Source organism: Triplophysa dalaica, chromosome 14 (assembly GCF_015846415.1).
Source record: "Triplophysa dalaica isolate WHDGS20190420 chromosome 14, ASM1584641v1, whole genome shotgun sequence".
In the NCBI taxonomy this organism is placed as follows: Eukaryota; Metazoa; Chordata; class Actinopteri; order Cypriniformes; family Nemacheilidae; genus Triplophysa; species Triplophysa dalaica.
This window is the reverse complement of record NC_079555.1, coordinates 13,968-32,576: the sequence shown is the minus strand read 5'-3', so window position 1 is coordinate 32,576 and position 18,609 is coordinate 13,968. Positions and strand designations below refer to the sequence as shown.

Sequence of the window (18,609 nt, the reverse complement as noted above, 5' to 3'; positions counted from 1 at the left end):
TAAGAAAGAAACACAGATTATTTTAAACACACCCAACATTCGTCTATGATAACAAGCCTAATGTATTTTACTGAGATCTCTTGATGCGAGGCTTAATGGAACTGCACCGTGAAACTTCTTGAGTTAACCCCCCTCAACAGCTCTTACTGTGTCCAAACCAACCCCCCCCACACCCACACACACACACACCGCCCCCGCCTGCGCCGCTGGGCCGTAATGGATTTTTATCAGCCTAAAGTATCAGTGATGATTTGAGGAGTCCCTCTGCTGCTCTACGATTCCTTTTGAAATGCCTTTCTCTGGTAGACTCATTGCACTAGCCCGGGGCAACGGCCTTCAGAGATCACAATGTTATTAATATAAACATGTCAAAACGCATGCTGAAATTCAAAACAGGGGTGCACAAATGTCAAGGTGTCAAACTGCTGAAATATAAATCATGCTTTAATATTGTAAACCCCAGCATAATAATGTCCTTACCGCATATAGCTGTTACAATGCAGATCATTTGAAATAAAGTCATTTGTTCACACACTGGCGGTGGGTTAGACAGGGCCCATAATATTCACAGTAAGATTCACGGCCAATGACAATGACGTCCAATATTTACAGACTCTCTAATCATTAAAGTGACACTGAAACAAGTTGTCCGACCAAGAGATTGATGATTGAGTTAATTCAGTGCTTCAAATGACAAGAACAGAATAAAGTAACTGATGTCTACTGATTGGCTGGAGTTTGGTTTGGGTGGTGGTTAAGGGTAGTTGCGGTTGTGTTGAGTTGAGGTTAAGAAATAATGTGCTTAACAGATCAAACAGAACATTAGTGTGCATGAACGCAGTGAGAAGGGTCGTGGTTACACGGCATGAAAAGCATTTTATGTGCTTGTCATGCTGAATCAAGGTTAACATGTGGACTTGGAAGGCAATGCATCTGTGACACAGACGGCAGACACACAGACTTACCTGATGTGATATGTCACCTCTTCTGCCCTGCTGATCGCACACGGCTGTTTGGATCTGCTGCAGGCCTCCACACGTCACTGTACATCTGTTCCAACACACACACACACACACACACACACACACACTTACACGCACACATCTGTAAATTTCTAGCTGAAAATATTTTTGGTTGAATACTTTTCTAGTTCTAGTAGTTAAATTATATAAATAAATAGTTATTTGATCAAAATATGAAACAAATCACGTTATGAACACCAACAGCAATAATTATATAAATAATCATTTTAAACATTGATGTTTAACTGTATAGCAAGCTGGCAACAATTCATTAAAATCGATCAGCAAAACAATGACAAAATATATTTTAAACATATGCATCAAAAACTAGTTTAAAGATATCATATTGGATTTTTTTATGATTTGTGTCTGTAATATTATTCGCTCTTTGTTTGCCCCAATGTATTGTGGACTTTTATGTTACTTCCTGTCTTGTGCCATGTTTTGTAGTCCTTTGTAGTTTTTCGTGCTAATTAGTTCCCCCAGTTGTTTCTTGTTTCCTCATTTTCCCTTTGTATATATAATCCATTTCAGTTGTCTGTTCTCAGGCGTATTTTTTCTGTCATCTTTGGTGTTTGTGGATTGTCTGATGGCCTGTTAATTTGGATTTTATAATTTTGTTACTTTATTCACCTCATTAATAAGATTTTAAGTGGTTCTGCTGCCTTCTCTGCCTAGTTTCCTCTGCCATGTAACAGTCTTGGCTGTTTTTTTTGCGGTTTATTTGGCGGCATAATACAGCACCCATAATTGTGACAAGTCTGTTTAGAACACATTAAAACAAAATATTCTACAACGTTGTGCATCTATGCTTACAAAGGTTTTAAATGTTGCAAAAAGTTTTGCATAATTCAAAGAAAAAGTGTGGCTGATTTCATGCACGATCTGAAAAGGGTTTTAAGGCCCAGTTTCACAGACAAGGTTTTGCTTAAACCAGGACTATGAGTCAGTGGAATTAGGATATTTAAGTGGCTCCGTAAGAAATGTGCTTATGGTATATTTTCAGTGCACATTATTTTCAGTCAAGACAACTCAAACTTTCATTTTAGTCTGGGACTAGTCTTAAGCCATTAAGAACTGATTAAAGCATTTCTCTAGTTTCCACGTTTAGAGTAAAAAAAGATTCCTCCAATCACATTAAAGCTTGAAACCACCATCTGAAAATTTGAAATGCTACCCTGGCTTCAAAAGTGGCATCAAAATACTTTGACACAAAACATATATATTTCAAGTAAATCTATTTGATTTTAGTGCCTTCAGCATTCATGTAAACAACACAGATATGACTGGAGATGCATGTTTGCGCTCTTTGATCTTTGTGTACACCCTTTGATCTGACTATGAGAGTAAAAAATATATTTTCCAGAGGGGCTGTAGCCCGGCGCTTCGGTGACCCCACTGAGGGAAGAATCAGCATCTCAAAATGCGCCTGCAAACCTGGAAATGAAAGCGATTTAATGAAGGAAACGTATGCAGAACTGTCCATTACACCATGAACTGCCTTACAGGCTACAAACATTGGAGAAGATTCTCTGTCCGGTGTTTGACACATCTTTTGCTCCCAGTTCAGCTGAGGTACTAAAGGCATATTGGCAATTATATGAGAACAAACCACAGAAGTGTCATTAGTATGCGACTGCAGCTCACAGCTGTCATAGACATTTTCCTCTCGCTGGATGCCATCGTCTAATCGTCCACTCAGAGCCCTGAGCCCCCCTCGAAGCATCTCCTCTGATGCAAAGCCTTGTGGGTAGTGGGATGTTATTGGTGGCCACCGGTCTGCCTTCACATTGCGATCTACCACTCGAGATCCTGTGTAAGTGCTCGGGAGGCCGCTGCTATTCTCCCGACATCCAGCCCTATGGGCGACGCGTCATGCGCTAATGCAAACGCACGTTAAACCCGTTCACAACCATCCAAAAGCTCACGGCTTTTCCCTGCGCTTGCCTCTTGACATCTAGCGCAGGACATTTTTCATCAATGTGAATGTTTTAATGTCTCATCTGGTTAAGGTGAAGCCAGAACCCTTTCGCATTCATGGATTGATCACAGCCGATAATCGCTGCAGATCATCTGTTGGTATCAAACGTCCCCTCTCTCTTGTGCTGTCAGTTGCGACAGCGATGTCCAGTAAAGGGATGTTAAATGTCGAGCACAGGGTCGGGTTTCTTTGCTCCACTGTATCGATTTTTTCTTTTTTTAAAAAGACATTAAGTGATTTGACACCTCCAGACTTGAGCAGACAGAGGTGCAGTCCAGCACAGAGAGAAGAGCTCGAGATACGAATGCATTAGCTATATCAGAAAATAAAGAAAAGTGTTGAGCTCGGCTCAGATGGAACGTTCAGAGCGCCATAAATTGTCTTTCGGTCACAAGACTGACGGTGGCAGGAACCAGGGCTTTCTGTTAAAGTACTGAGAGAGAAAGAAAAAAGTGAGAAAGAAAGAAAGAGAGAGAGAGAGAGAGAAAGAGAAAGAAAGAAAAGAGAGAGAGAGAGAGAGAGAGAGAGAGAGAGAAAGAAAGAAAGAAAGAAATAGAGAGAGAGAGAGAGAGAAAGAGAGAAAGAAAGAAAGAAAGAGAGAGAAAGAAAGAAAGAAAGAACGAAAGAGAGTGAGAGAAAGAAATAAAAGAGAGAAAGAGAGAGAGAGAGAGAGAGAGAGAAAGAGAGAAAGAAAGAGAAAAAATAAGAAAGAAAGAAAGAAAGAAAGAAAGAGAGAGAGAGAAAGAAAGAAAGAAAGAGAGAAAGAAAGAAAGAGAGAGAGTGAGAGAAAGAAATAAATAAAAGAGAGAAAGAGAGAGAGAGAGAGAGAGAGAGAGAGAGAAAGAGAGAAAGAGAGAAAGAAAGAGAGAAAATAAGAAAGAAAGAAAGAAAGAGAGAGAGAGAAAGAAAGAAAGAGAGGAAGAAAGAAAGAAAGAGAGAGAGAGAAAGAGAGAAAGAAAGAAAAAAAGAAAGAAAAAAGTGAGAAAGAAAGAAAGATAGAAAGAAAGAAAGAGAGAGAGAGAAAGAAAGAAAGAGAGAAAGAAAGAGAGAGAGAGAGAGAGAAAGAGAGAAAGAAAGAAAAAAAGAAAGAAAAAAGTGAGAAAGAAAGAAAGAAAGATAGAAAGAAAGAAAGAGAAAAAGAAAGAAAGAGAGAGAGAGAGAGAGAGAGAAAGAAAGAAAGAAAGAAAAAAAGAAAGAGAGAGAGAGAGAGAGAGAGAGAGAGAGAGAGAGAGAGAGAAAAGAAAGATAGAAAGAAAGAAAGAAAGAAAGAAAGAAAGAGAGAAAGAAAGAAAGAAAGAAAGAAAGATAGTGAGAGAACGAAATAAAAGAGAGAAAGATAGAAAGAAAAACACAATGTCCCAATGGATGCCCAACATTCACTTCAACACACTGTGCACTGTGTGGAAAAAGTGGCTTCAGTCATGTGACTGGACGGTTAGGTTGACTGATCTGCTGTGATGTAGTACATATGACAAGCAGCTCAGGGTGCATCTCTCATAAGAGCAATGAAGTAGCATTGAGGCAACAAACGCTCAGCGCTCAGGTGGAATGACACGATTGAAGCAGTGAGTCTGAACTGAATCATCTGAGCAGCAGCAGCTCGCAATATCTGCCTGCCTCCAATTACTGCCTGTCCAGCCAGTTGTGTGTACACACATACCCACACACATGTGCAGATAAAGTACAAACATGCACACACACACACTTACACACACGCATTTGGACAAAAACAGACACACAGGTTATTCAAAATCTTTAACTTATGTTTTTAAAATACATGTTTAAATGTGCAAGACTCTTATCATCACTTCCTAAAAGGTTTCAAATATTTTTTTGGATCAAAAGTTGTCATGACATTCAAGAAGTTATTTAAGTTCTATTCCACATTGTATTCTATAAGACTCAGATTCATCACATAAAACATGTTATTCCAGTCATTCTTCCTCTATAAATCGCAGTTTCAAATAACATCATCATCCTATGGTTCATCAGCATTTGAACCTCTGAAATGTTCTAGTCATTTCACAACATTCTCAAATATTCATCTGACTCCATCTCAAGCTTTCATTCTTTTTCCTCAGGATATTTAAGGTTAAGTCAATGATTCAGTATTGAAGATCATTGCTTATAATTGCTCCTGTTTGATTTCAAATGGAAGGTCTACCATAGATTTCAGAAACAGGACAGAATAAACATATTGACCCTGAAGTCCTGCAAGAGAACACAGAGAATTATTAATGATGATCCAACCTGGAGTGAATTCACTTCAATTCATTTACAACTCTGCATATAAAGTGAAGTACAGTGAGTGTACGGCTGTAAAGTGGATGTGTTTATCGTCACATTCTTCATGGTCAGGTTAACTCAGAGAGAAAGAGGGAATATTTGGTGTCAGTGTGCTGGGGGATGGTGGGTGGGTGGTTGGCTTGAGTGGGGGTTTATAAAGCACATCTGGTTGAAAATGTGGGTGTTTTTAAAAGCAGCTTCTCTTCCTGTACCAGCCAGAGCCGTCGCACGGCTGATTTACGCTCCTCTAATGTCATGGAACAAAAACATGGAAACTGTCCCGTAAACACAGAATTCCTCATAAGTTGAGCGATTATGATTCAGTGTGTGGGGGGGACACACGCACACGCACACGCACTCGCACACACACACACACACACACACACAGACACACGGACACACACACACGCACACACACACACAAACGTTTGCACAGCTATCTTTATGAGGACATACATTGACGCAATGCAATCTGTAGCCCCTTACCCTAACCATCAGAAGTGAGTACCTGACCCTAACCCTAACCCTAAACCTGATTATAACCTAAACCCTTAAACCAGGTCTTGACCCTTAAACAGTCCTTTAAAGGGGTCTCAGAAGTGAGGACCGGCCAAAATGACCTCACTTTACTCTCTTAGTCCTCACTCTGCTGGTCTAAAACTCAAACTGGTCCTCATAAACATAGATGTAGAAGTATATACGCACACACACAAGCACACACACACACACCTACACACACAAACACATGCACGCACGCACACAGTCACACACACAGACACACACACACAAAATCCAGATGTCCATTTATATATTTTTTATATTCAATATTTGTATACATATTCAGTCAGAAATAAATGAACACAAAAGTAGTTTTGATAATTTTCAGACTGACTTGAGTTTTTCTGTTTGGCCGGGAGAAGGAAGCTCTCTGAGTGTGTGAAAGATTAATGCTAACTCCAGATTAGCAATGCTATAGCAGGCACTACACCAGAGTCTATTGATTTTCTTTCAGCTCATCTGACAGAAGAAAAGAGAGAGAGCTTTTCTCCTCAGAGATACTGCATGCCGCTTTTACCAACATCTATTTTCTGACAGTAAACACAATAAATGCTGGAACCTTGGTCTCAGGCAGAACATTTGACAGCACAGATTCAGTCATATTCTGTATGTCGAACTTTAGAACTTCACCTTGAGAGTTTAGAATCACGTCTGTATCCCTGCACTTGAGAGACTTGTGTAGATGTGATGATGTGCTGAAGTTCTGGTCCACAGCTCACAGTCTTTGGCATACATATTTAAGGTTTTGACCAGTGAAACATCTTCCACACTCACTTATGAATCATGTTTGCATTGAAAAGTGCAAAACAACAAACAGACTTGTATTCTGAATGTAGGAAAACTGTGTACAGTTGGAAGAAAAGTTTTACAGTGTGTGTGTTTACATTCTGTATGATGCAGAAAAACAAAGATGAGAAGGGTGAGTGATCGTAACTGTTCTCGAGCTCAAAGATGTTTTATGCAGACACGAGCGGGATCTTGGAAAATCCTCAGGGTGGGACATCAGTATGGGAGTAAATGGCTTTTGTGTGTGTGAGACTGCTGATAGACGTTGCTCTAGTTGTGTCAGCGCTGCGGCGGCGTTTGGGCAGGTGTGTCTTTGGCTCAGACACGTATCACCGCTAAACAATCAACTCATTGTGCAACATCCACATTCCAGCTCCTGCACTTCTTGTCCATCTGTGAGGCACCAGCGAGTGTGACGCTGCACCCGATCTACACCCCGCCTGCCTTTATTTCCCACTCATGTAAAGCTACAAATGTCCTCCAAACATTCCTTCTTTTCTCTTTCAGAACGTGTTCAGGTGCGACACATGAAATCTTCTCTCGTTTTGAGTGTTGTATTCTGGGAGTGATACAGAAAGGTGTATTTTGTTAGCCAGGGTTGGGTGTCTGGACAAGGTCCCTAAGCTGTTTTATAGTTAAACCAGCCTTGACTTGTTGGACGGTGACATGTATCTGCTGACTAGCGGGATCAGTGCACTAAGCTGGAGTCTGATGCTTGAAAGACTTTTGGCATGTGCTGGTGCCTGCGTTTTCCACCCTTGACTGGAAGCATATGCTGTGTACAGTGTCAGTGAGACAGGGTTAGTTTGTGTGCATGTGTGTTGCTATATGATTGTGTACTTGTGTGTCCATGGCTTCCTGGCTGTTTCACAACCACACACACACACACACACATCTGGCAGCACTTGGCTCCTTCAGGTGAATCATGTCTCATGGGAGGCATGTGTGTGTGTGTTTGTGTGTGTGTTTTTGTGTGTGGTGTGTGTGTGATGGAGTCTGCTGTGGCATCTGCAGTGTGGCAGGAAGCATGTGAATTTGTCTCACAGTTAATTCAGACACCACATGCTTTTCTAATTCCACCCCGACACCCCTCGCCCTCTCTGTCACCCCCTCAGCCCTTAAAGGCAACCGTCAGGCACAAAGTGTGCAATCGCACACAGTAAATGATCTTTTGATGGCCGTGTGCGTGCAGCTAATTGGTCGTGACAAAAGTGAAGGGAAGGTTTTTACAGGAACACACGGGTATGTTGAATAATGGCGTGGACATCTCACGACAGAGAGAAACTTTCACACCTGCAAGCCCCAACATACATCAGCTGCCTGGGGCTGCGCATGCCTGCGTTTGTGATCAAGAGATAACTACCACAGATAACCCAGCATTGTGTCTTCAGCTTCTACAAAACCCCTTAAATGTTTCTACTGTTTCTACTTTTAGAGAAGACCGGAACCACAAACTGGACATAAAAAACAAACTAACCCTAACTGTGAAAAAGAAGAATATAGAAAAGGTGATGTAGATTCTTCCACACAATCTACATCCTTTTGTCTCTCTCCCTCGCTCACTCGCACACACACGTACACAACCACACACACGCACTCATTTTGTGAAGATTGTCTCTCTCGTAGTGTGTGTCAGCAGGTGGAGGGAGGAAAAGGGTCAGGAGTGGTATAGAAGAATCAAGCAGTGAAGTGAGTTTAATGAAGAGTCTAGAGGACAGAGGCACGAAACACCAAATACACCCCCATACTGACATAGAGCAGCCCACGTCCACACACTTTTATAAAGGTACCCTGCAATCTACCCTGATCCTTTGTGTGTGTGATGGGTTACACCTGCTGGTCAGGTTTTTGTCATTATCTACATTTTGTTGGAGAAAAATGTTTTGTCACACACGTAACAGACACGTAACAGACACACACACAGACAAATAAGAGGGTGGATTGTGAGTGAAAGCGACACTGACTGGTGTGTGTGTGTGTGTGTGTGTGTGTGTGTGCACCACTGGACGCATGGGTGTGCAGTGTTTGCCTGGTGATACTGAACGCTGTCCCTGCTGAAAGATTCCAGAAGCTTCTTCACAGGGCTCCTGGGTCATGCGTTTGTCATCATGACCTCTGACCTCTCAGGCCAGCATGGCAGCAGGAATGCAGAGGATATTTACACTGCTGAAACTGATGGAGTCCAGGTGCCTGTTTCCATTTCTCAATTTCTCACATCTTTTCCCTCTACATTTTCTGTATAGACACGAGATCTCTCTTTATTCTTTCTCTCTTTAAACATACTTGTGATATGTAGGTTTAAATATTCTGCTTGTTTTCTTTGTTTTATAGTTTAGAAACCGGTTCATTGTTTACGAGCACAGAGTTTCAATTCTCGTTGACAAATGAAACGATGGAAGAAAGACAGCGTAAGTATTGTCAGTGTGCTTTGGGCAGCACATGTGTCCCACCTACACTGTGATGGTTCATCTATCACTCTATCATTCATCTACTGATGGCTTTCTGAAGTGCTCTCTAACTTCTGGAAAGTTTTCCAACCCCCTCCCCTTTTAAAAGGCCATTAAACTGTGTTGTAATGCAAACGGTAATTCTAAAGAGACCAAACAGGTGTCCGATGTGCAGCAGCGTGTCTAATGTAGCTATTACATAGACAACAGCAGATTATCATAAAAGCATCTCTCCTTAATGTGGACTGAACTGATCAATAGCAGACTGGTGATGAGACACAAACACACACACTTTAGACTGGAACTGATATGTGCTACATTTTATTAATTCTCTCTTGCGACCTGACAAACACACATAAACACACTCACATACACTGTGTACTGTTGATCTTAAAGAAAGCGTTCACTTAGAGTTGGGCTTTGGATGAAGATTTGGGGTTCTGTCTCTACACACATCTGTCAGTGCTTCGCCTGGAGCCCATTTCTGTTCCTCTGTGAGCAGAGAGATGAGAGGTCAGAAGTCACCCTGCTCCTCCACAACCATCTGACGTAACATCTCTCTGAAAGTTAGGTTAGAATAGGAGGACTTCTCATGCCTGACATGGCCTACAGCTTGTTCAAAGACAATATTTTTAGAGGCACTATGAGATAGAAGCCGCTCTCAGCAGTTTTTTGAAGTACTCTCTGCAGGCACAAAGCTTTTACTCGTATCGTTTTGGATTAAAATGATCCTCATTAACATACTATTCATCCAGAAAACTTATTTCACATGCTTTGTTGAGTTAGGTACACAAGTGCTCTATATTTGATATATTTGAACACAACACCCCTAAGCTCTTTATATATATACTGTATATATTTATATAAATATAACTCATAAGTTCCTTTCTTAACCGTGTCCTGGTTAAGCAGAATAGAAAAAAAGAGATGAACAGTGAGCAGTTATTCTAATTTTCCCTTTATGTCTGTCTATATTTAAACACTTAATTATATTATTCATCACTTAAATCGACAACCAGTACATAGGATTGATGGCAGAAGTGCATGCGTTAGTCCCTGTTGGCCAAGAGGAATCTACCAGTATGAACCCGTGCTCAGTGTCAGACGGCAGACCACAGCCTGAGGCTGAAGAACCAGCAAAACGGATTCTGCCTTTTAAAAAGCTTCAAATCTTACAAACAGCAGCGCTGCAATCCAGCCAATTTCCGCATGTTGATTTGATAAGCATCCTCTGGGTCTCCCTGGACGAGCGAGAACTTCCCATGTGTGACTTCATAAAATTTGCCTCTTACAAATAAAGCTTTGATCTCCTGTAAGTAATACAGATTTAACTGAATATTTCAAGCTTTATTAGTTACACAGTAACAGCTCCTGTCGTTTAGCTTGTAAATTTGTAGTCACGGAGCAGTGATGTTCATATCTCTGAGAGCTAAACAGGCAAAAACCTGTTAAAACCTGCTCGGTAATGGATTAAACATGCAGCATGTTTTTACCTGCTGTGTAATTGATGTATTAAAAAGTTTTTTATTTAAACCTCAATTTAATAGCACCTCATCAGCACCGTAGAGACAATGGTTTATTTCCACAAACAGTGCATTTCTTAACATAGTGACTTCAGTATGAGGTACTATAGAAATTTATTTACATTATTTAACATGTTTGATGCTTGAGCAGATTCAGAAAAGACAAACACGTATTTGGAAAAAAAGAAATGAAAGTTTCTGTATTTGAAAAAGACCTTTGACAAGTTATTTTAATAGAAGGTAGAAGAGAGTGGCGAGCAAACGGCTTTGCAGGATTTGATCAGACACACAGTATTCAGTGCCTGAGTGTGTCTTGTGCCGGGCTGCATTGATTTAATGCATTACTCAACTGCTGGGAGAGAGAGGTGAGCTAGAGAGACTGTCTCTCCTGACTGCATTAGGAGCTTCTAGCTTTTGTGATTCCTTTTGATCAAATCTCTGTGTGAGACACGTGTCATGCCCTCTTCCAGCCAGCTGTGAGGGGACTGGCCCGCCACCCGGTGGGGGAGGGGAGTGTGTGTGTTAGAGCTCCTAAGGTGAGAGGCGGGTGGGAGGGTCTCATTCCTCTCTCCAGCGCCCGGCACACACTCATCCCGGACACTCACTCACTCACTCACTCACTCACTCACACACACAGGCCTGTGGACACACAGCAGTGCATCTGTCGATTGCAGGAGAAAGTGTGTGTGTGTGTGTGTGTGTGAGTGATGGGTCTCTCGCAGTAGAACTTGTACAGACAGGAGATTCCGCTGGAATGGCTAACTGCTCAGGAACTTCAGTCTGATCAAAATGTCTGAGGTAAGAACTTTCCTTTACATTAAGTAAGACGACCAGATGTAGATTGTTTGTTAATAAGAGACACTTTAAAAGTTAGAGAAAATCTCCTTTGAAAGTTGGTCATTTCATGAACTGCTTTGCTCTGAGCTGTGCGTATATCATTTTGAGAAACTTTCACCTTAACTCATAGACAAAATGTAGAAATATGAAGGTATTTATAAAGTGGATTTTAAAAACCTTGATTTCAGTGATTGTATTAATTTGCCCATTAGATCTTCTTTATCAAGAACTTTATTGTGGAATTAAAATGTGTCGTCTGGTTGGCCAGTGGAATGTGATTCAAGACAGGAGTGTTGGTCTGTTACGGCCATAATGCAACAATTAGCCATGCTGAGTATACGTGTGCGTGAGCAAAAAATGAAAACAAACGGGATATTAAGAAAAGTCTTTCAGTGTTTCTGTTGAAGTGGAGGACATATTCATAAAGACTCAATGGAAGATGTTTGTTAATGGACAACAAATTCCACTAAAGCAATTTCACTTCCTGGCAGTCAAAGTATTCTGGAGCTCTCTGTCCCAACGGTGAAGAGCTTGTGTCTCGCAGTGGGACTAAGACTCTGTTTCTGGGCGGGCAAACAGAGTTAATGGCCCTGGGCCGTGAATCCTTTGTGTGTGAGTGTGTGTGTGTGTGTGTGTAGCGGGTGTGTACATGTGCATATGTATTTGTTTATTTGCGTGGTTCATTATACTTGTGATAATCTGTCACTGCTGTTGGGTGCTTCAGGCCTGAACTGTGATATCTAATGATGTGAAATCATTCCTGTTATTTATATTAATGTCAACAATACTGCTCGTATTTCCACATTGTACATCTGGCAGCAAATTTAACTTAAATGATTTATTTTAAAAACAATGAGTATATGTGGACATAAATGCTATCCACACTTTATGATAATAGCATTCAAAAAACATTTGCAGATATTTTGAGCATTTTATTATTTAAAACTTCAAATATATTTGCACAGTTACAAATAAATTAATGTTTGTAGTATATAATTTTATGTTTCTGTGAAATAATCTGATCTGAAAATACATACATACCTTGAAAAATACAGCAACAAATCAGCAAAAAGTTAAAAAAGACAAATAATAATTTCTGTTTAGAAACAAAATGTTTGATGTTTTCGGTTATTTTGAACAATGTTTTGTACTGTAAAAATTAAATTCATAACACTGGAAGTTTTAATGTGAATTTTCAGAGACCTTGCTTTTTTATTTGTGTAAGTAGCCAACTACAGTTTAGTGCTTTCCTTGTCAAATCATTTAAATTACAGCAATAGCAACCGCTTCTAAGAGGAAAAATCAGATCTGGACGATAGTTTCTTTCTTTTCCTTTTTTTAACATTTGGTTTTGTTTAAATTCTGTTGATATCTAGGGTTTGATCATCATTAAGGTTTCTGTGTAATATCTATGTGTTAATATAATTTAATTACATTTCTTGTTAAAAATCGAATTAAAATGCTTCAATTGAAAAGGAATCGATTATCCATATTCTCCAGCAGAATGTCAGAGTTTTCCGCGCATCTAGAGAACGTGTCCAAATATGTTAATATGGTCAGTGACTTAACAGGACATATTAATAAATATGTTGTCACGATTTTTTTCTAACATAACTGAAAATACTCTCTGGCTTTTGGATCCCACATGTAGCCTATATATTTGTAATTATGTATATGCTTTTACATCTGTGTTCCAGCAGTGAGGAAACTGAATTTGTCTGAATATCATTTTATAATGATTGTGTTTTTTGGACAGGCTATTTGCTGCACGGTTGTGAACTGCAACTGCGACAGTTTTAAACCAGGTAAACTGAGACGCAGACTTTGTGAGCATTGTAAGCATGGCTGGGTTGCCCACGGTGAGTTTCCCGTCCAGTGTTATATTTACCACAAAAAAATATTTTCTTTTTTTAAACCTGTTCTAACACTTTTTATTTCTCGCTCAGTAATCATTGGCCTAAAAAAATACTTTTATAGTAACAATTTAATTTCCCCCCAAATATAGATTCCTAACATAGTCTTTACGACACAGAGAAAATGGATTAAGGTTAATGATGGCAGTTTAAAAAAATTTTTTTACACTGTGATCATTTTACAACATTGTTTGTAATCATGGAAACATGACCAAACATTGTACAGAAAGTTGACATTGAAATACATATACAACGTCTTTAAAAAACATATCAAACGATTACTTCTGTTTGTTTCACAGCTCTTAGTAAATTAAAGGTTCATCACATGTATCAGGGAAGTCAGGTGGAGATCGTTCACTCCAACGTGGTGTTCGATATCTGCAGTTTGATGCTTTATGGGACTCAAGCAATCCCAGTGCGTCTGAAGATCTTGTTGGACAGACTTTTCAGCGTTCTTAAGCAGGAGGAGGTCATTCAGATACTGAACGCGCTGGACTGGACTCTGCAGGACTATATTCGTGGTTATGTGTTGCAGGTGAGCTCCTTATTACTTCCATTCACTGGTAAACATATTTCGACATGAGAATATAATTAATGACCTACGCTTACACACTTTTCCTCCAAAGCCCACTATGACCCACCAGGATTTTTTTCGTTCTGTTTGCTTATTAAGTATTCAGGTTCATGGTAGTTCCTCTGGTGAAGAATGTGAAGTTGAAGCACCAGATGAATGCTGTATGATGAAATATTAATTCTGGTTACAACATGAAGCTGCTGTAGGACTTTCAAAGCCTGCTGGCACTCAAGAATGATTACAGGCGGACTGAAAGACTCACCCAGCTCTTCTCTGATCTCCTCCCTCCCCTCTCACTCGGACAGGGAAACCCGCATCATCTAAATGAAGAGAAATGAGTCACTGTGCTGCAGTAATTAGAGCTCTTAAGTCCACATGCATTAGATGTACGGATGACTTGTTATTTAGCAACTCTGTCAGTCTGTCACGAGTCAGGTATTAAGGGTCCAAATGCAAAAAGTGTCCGTTTAATATTCATAATGTAAGCTACATATCATTTTGTGTGTGTGTAGGATGTGGCCGGAAAGGTATTGGACCGCTGGGCCATAATGACCTTTGAAGAGGAGATCGTAACGCTGCAGCAGTTCCTGCGTTTTGGGGAGACGAAATCCATTGTTGAGCTGATGGCTCTGCAGGATAAGGAGGGACAGGCAGTTATCGTTCCAACCACCAGAACCAACTCTGACATCCGCAGTTTCATCGAAAGCAGCATGCAGCGTTCTGTGCGGCTCCCAGCTAAAGCCGAGGCACCCAGCTGTAGCAACGGACACCACTTCGAGACGCTAGTGAACAGTATGACCCTTATGCTACCACTGCTGAATTCTGTCCCGGCACCATTCTTGAGCTCGGCCACTGATTCCAGCTGCCAGGAGTCACAAACCAAACACGAGACAACAGAAATAAGCCTTGACGCCGCTGCTCCGTTCAATGCTGGGCCAGTCAGGCTGATGATGGACACAGAATCTACAAAAATGGAATTGGAAGAGTTCAATGTGAGTGGGAACTCCTCACCATCCACCCCCTGCACGCCCTCTATCACTTCTGAAACCACACAGATGTCCCCAGAGAACAAAATGAGGTATGCAGAGAAGAGTGGAACCATGAAGAAAGGTCGTGTATTCTGCAGTGCCTGTGAAAAAACCTTCTATGATAAAGGCACATTGAAGATACACTACAATGCTGTTCACCTGAAGATCAAACACAAATGCACCATTGAAGGCTGTAACATGGTGTTCAGCTCTCTGCGTAGTCGGAACAGACACAGCGCAAATCCAAATCCACGGCTCCACATGCCAATGAACCGCAATAATCGAGACAAGGACCTGCGGGGCGACCTGAGCCCGAGGGAGGAGGATGAGGCTGACAATGACAAGAGAGAGTTTACTTCTGGGCCAGAGAGCCAGGGGACCGTCTCTAGTTTTGTAATCCGCAACCCAGAGCCCAAAGTGCACAGCTCTTTCTCCGGCATCAGCCAGAGCGGAATCCTCTTCCCCAACCTCAAGACTGTGCAGCCTGTGCTTCCATTTTACCGCAGCCTGGTGACACCGGCGGAACTGGCTCACACGCCGGGCAACCTGCCATCACTCCCATATCTGTCCTCGTCTGTGGACACCAATGCATGTCACATGGAGACGAGCTCAGAGCCAGCGCCCAAGAAGAAGTCCAGAAAGTCCAGCATGCCGATAAAGATAGAGAAGGATGAACTAGCAGCAGAGGATGTGTCGTCGGAGGGAAGTCCAGCCCTTAATCCCTGTACAGAAGCAGAAAATTGTCATGGTGTTAGCATGGGTAGTGAAACACCTGTGGACTGTGAAACTCTTAACCGATCAACACCCCTTAGATCCATCCCCAAAGCACAGAACACAGAACTGGATGCATTTCTCACTCACAAGGACAGTTACATCATCTCGTCATCCTCTTCTCTCGTACATTTGAAAACGACTCACAACTCCACAGAGAAATCTCCAAAATGTGAAGAACCACCATGTAGTTCACAGCCAGACCGACCCTGCAGCCAGCCGAGCAATTTCACTGTAAGCCATGCTGAACACTGTATAGACAGCTGTAGTGACCCCGAGACCTTCTGCTCAGATGATAGAGAAGAACAGTCTCACTCGTGTGAGATCTGCAACAAGACATTCAAAAACCCTTACAGTGTGAAAATGCACTACAGAAACGTGCACTTGAAAGAGATGCACATGTGCACTGTGGATGGCTGCAATGCTGCGTTTCCTTCTCGACGCAGTAGAGATCGGTAAGATGGTTACGGTGAAAATGAACTTGTAGTTTACTACAAGTGGTTATTTTGTCTCGACTAAAAACAACTGTTAGACGGATTAGCCAACTAGCACACAGAGCACTTATTTAAAAGAAACATATCTATAAATACATGAAAAATCATGTTGGGCCAAGGGTTTAGAAATGTCTTTTTTAATTTACGCTTCATGCATTTATTATTATTTATTTATTATTATTAGTAATACACAGCTCGAAACCACATGAACACAGGCAAACACACAGTATGCATAAGTTTTGACTATATTACTACATTAGAATCTGTGTACATATTGTAAAATAGGTGGTTGTGTAAACGCAAAACAAATAAACCTTGCTTCAATACATTCAATAATGCCGCAAAATTTAAAAGAAATGCATGTCTGCCTTTTTCAAACTTTTTTACGTTTTTTCTAGACACAGTGCAAACCTGAATCTGCACCACAGGCTGTTGACCAAAGATCATTCGGGAGCCTCATCTTTCCGCAGAGATCGTCTAGACTTCCTTGACCATGAGACTCTGAGCCAGATGTCGGTCATTCTTAAAGGAAGCAACCGTACAGGCTTGGTGTTCCCCATGAGTAAAGCACTGGTGAGAGAAGTAGATTCAGCAGAGGGCGCTCTGGAGGATGAAGCTGTATTAGATTTAAGCACCAGAGGAAGCACTCACTTTTCCTGGGACTCAGATATAGGCAGTGAGGAAGGGCTCCCTCTGGACGACAGTGACGAGAGCTGTGACGGGCTGAGCGCTCAAGCGTCCGAATCTCTGCCCTGCCTCAGTCATCAGTCTCACGGCTCATCACCTATAACCTGTCATCTTTGTCAGAAAGTTTACAGCAACAAAGGTACATTCAGGGCTCATTACAAAACAGTTCACCTTCGACTTCTCCACAAGTGTAAAGTTCCAGGATGCGACACAACATTCTCCTCTGTTAGAAGCCGCAATCGACATAGCCAGAATCCAAATCTACATCGGAACCTCGCAACAAATACCTCCTTCAATCAGGAGTAAGACTAGCATGTTTTCACACACAAAGCCATAAACACCTAAATATACAGTCAAGGATTCACTTCTATCAACAGCATTTGGTACTGTATACTGCACATTTAAGAGTACTGGACACAACTGGAAAGAAACATTCATATTTATATTAAAAACCTTTGTTATCTTGAGATGTGGACTTCATCTTACAAACTACTTACAATCCTTTCATTGTATTTATTCACTTTTATAGAGCAAGAAATATGACTGAAAAATGATTTCCACAATGGTTGTCACAGGTCTGTCAACACAAAGATGTAAATGATGATGGTTTATGATGTGACAAGTAATTGTTCTGCACACACTGAATTATGATCATCTTTTTAAGAGATGATTGAAAACATTCATTGCTGTTAAAAGTCCTTCTCTCATTATTGTATTTCTTCTCTGCACTTATTCACTAAAAGACCTTTGATAGACCATTACATGGCATTGGTGAGTGAAAGTTATTTGACTCATCGTGTCCTTCAGTACATTTTCTTGTAGTAGCATACTTGTGTTTGCTTGATGTTCAGGTTTCTTATTACAAAAGAATCAGTCAAGCCCTTTGATGTTGTTACTGTTGTTTTTTGTTCCTATTGAGTCAGTTATTGTGTTTTTTGCTATAATTATTCTTGTGGAGACCAAAGATTCATAAGCTAAGACAATTTGCAAAACAACAAAAAATCTAACCCTTTACTAAACATAAATGTATTAAGAGTTTAAGTGTGACCGTCTGACATTTTGTAACACATGCTCACTAGTTTAATATAATGTTGCTTTGCTATATAAAGCACATGATGTGTTAGTTTGGTCAAACGAATGTACATGGAATGCCTTCGTCCTTATCTACCATGTTTTGCAGGATATGCTAATTATGATTGGCTATTGTTAGTGGAAGCTATAGTTGCAAAGGGAGTTCAGTAAGACCTACACATGCTCAAACAAACCTTTTGAATAGAAATAACCCTAACCCTTTATATTGATTTCAATGTTTTTTGTTTAGCACGGTAAACAAGGTTATAATATTGGTCAAACCCATAACCACTTCATTCATGTTTAAAAAAATGTTTGGTATACGTTAATAAACAATTGTAGAAAATATTCAAAATATTCAAAATATTCTATCTATCTATCTATCTATCTGGGACTTTTTATACACATTAAAACAGACAGGAGTCAAAAAACTTAACTAAAATAATATATAGAACACAAAATTGAATGAATTGCAACTACATCAAATATGAAATTATATATACTATGGTTATTTTCAGTATATACATAGCACATTTAATCATTCCAGAGTACACCTCATACCTAACTACGAGTAAGAATTTGCGAAAAACACCATAAATTGTCCTTAATATGTTCATTAGAATTAATGTTT

At 40.5% G+C, this 18,609-nt stretch overlaps 1 protein-coding gene across 3 annotated transcripts; it reads left to right on the top strand.

Annotated features, from left to right (window-relative positions):
- The first annotated feature begins 11,184 nt into the window (after nt 1-11,184).
- Nucleotides 11,185-18,254, top strand: bnc1 (basonuclin 1). 3 transcript variants are annotated; one of them, XM_056766197.1, is made up of 5 exons: nt 11,185-11,401; nt 13,197-13,299; nt 13,653-13,888; nt 14,440-16,181; nt 16,619-18,254. In XM_056766197.1, exons 1-5 carry the CDS (start codon nt 11,393-11,395, stop codon nt 17,211-17,213), a joined length of 2,685 nt encoding a protein of 894 aa, XP_056622175.1. In that variant the 5' UTR covers nt 11,185-11,392; the 3' UTR covers nt 17,214-18,254. The 3 variants fall into 3 exon arrangements, with proteins under 3 accessions (XP_056622175.1, XP_056622177.1, XP_056622176.1); XM_056766199.1 differs by lacking the exons at nt 11,185-11,401; nt 13,197-13,299 and adding an exon at nt 14,034-14,362 and having other exon boundaries at nt 13,777-13,888; XM_056766198.1 differs by lacking the exons at nt 11,185-11,401; nt 13,197-13,299 and adding an exon at nt 14,027-14,362 and having other exon boundaries at nt 13,786-13,888.
- Nucleotides 18,255-18,609: the final 355 nt, after the last annotated feature.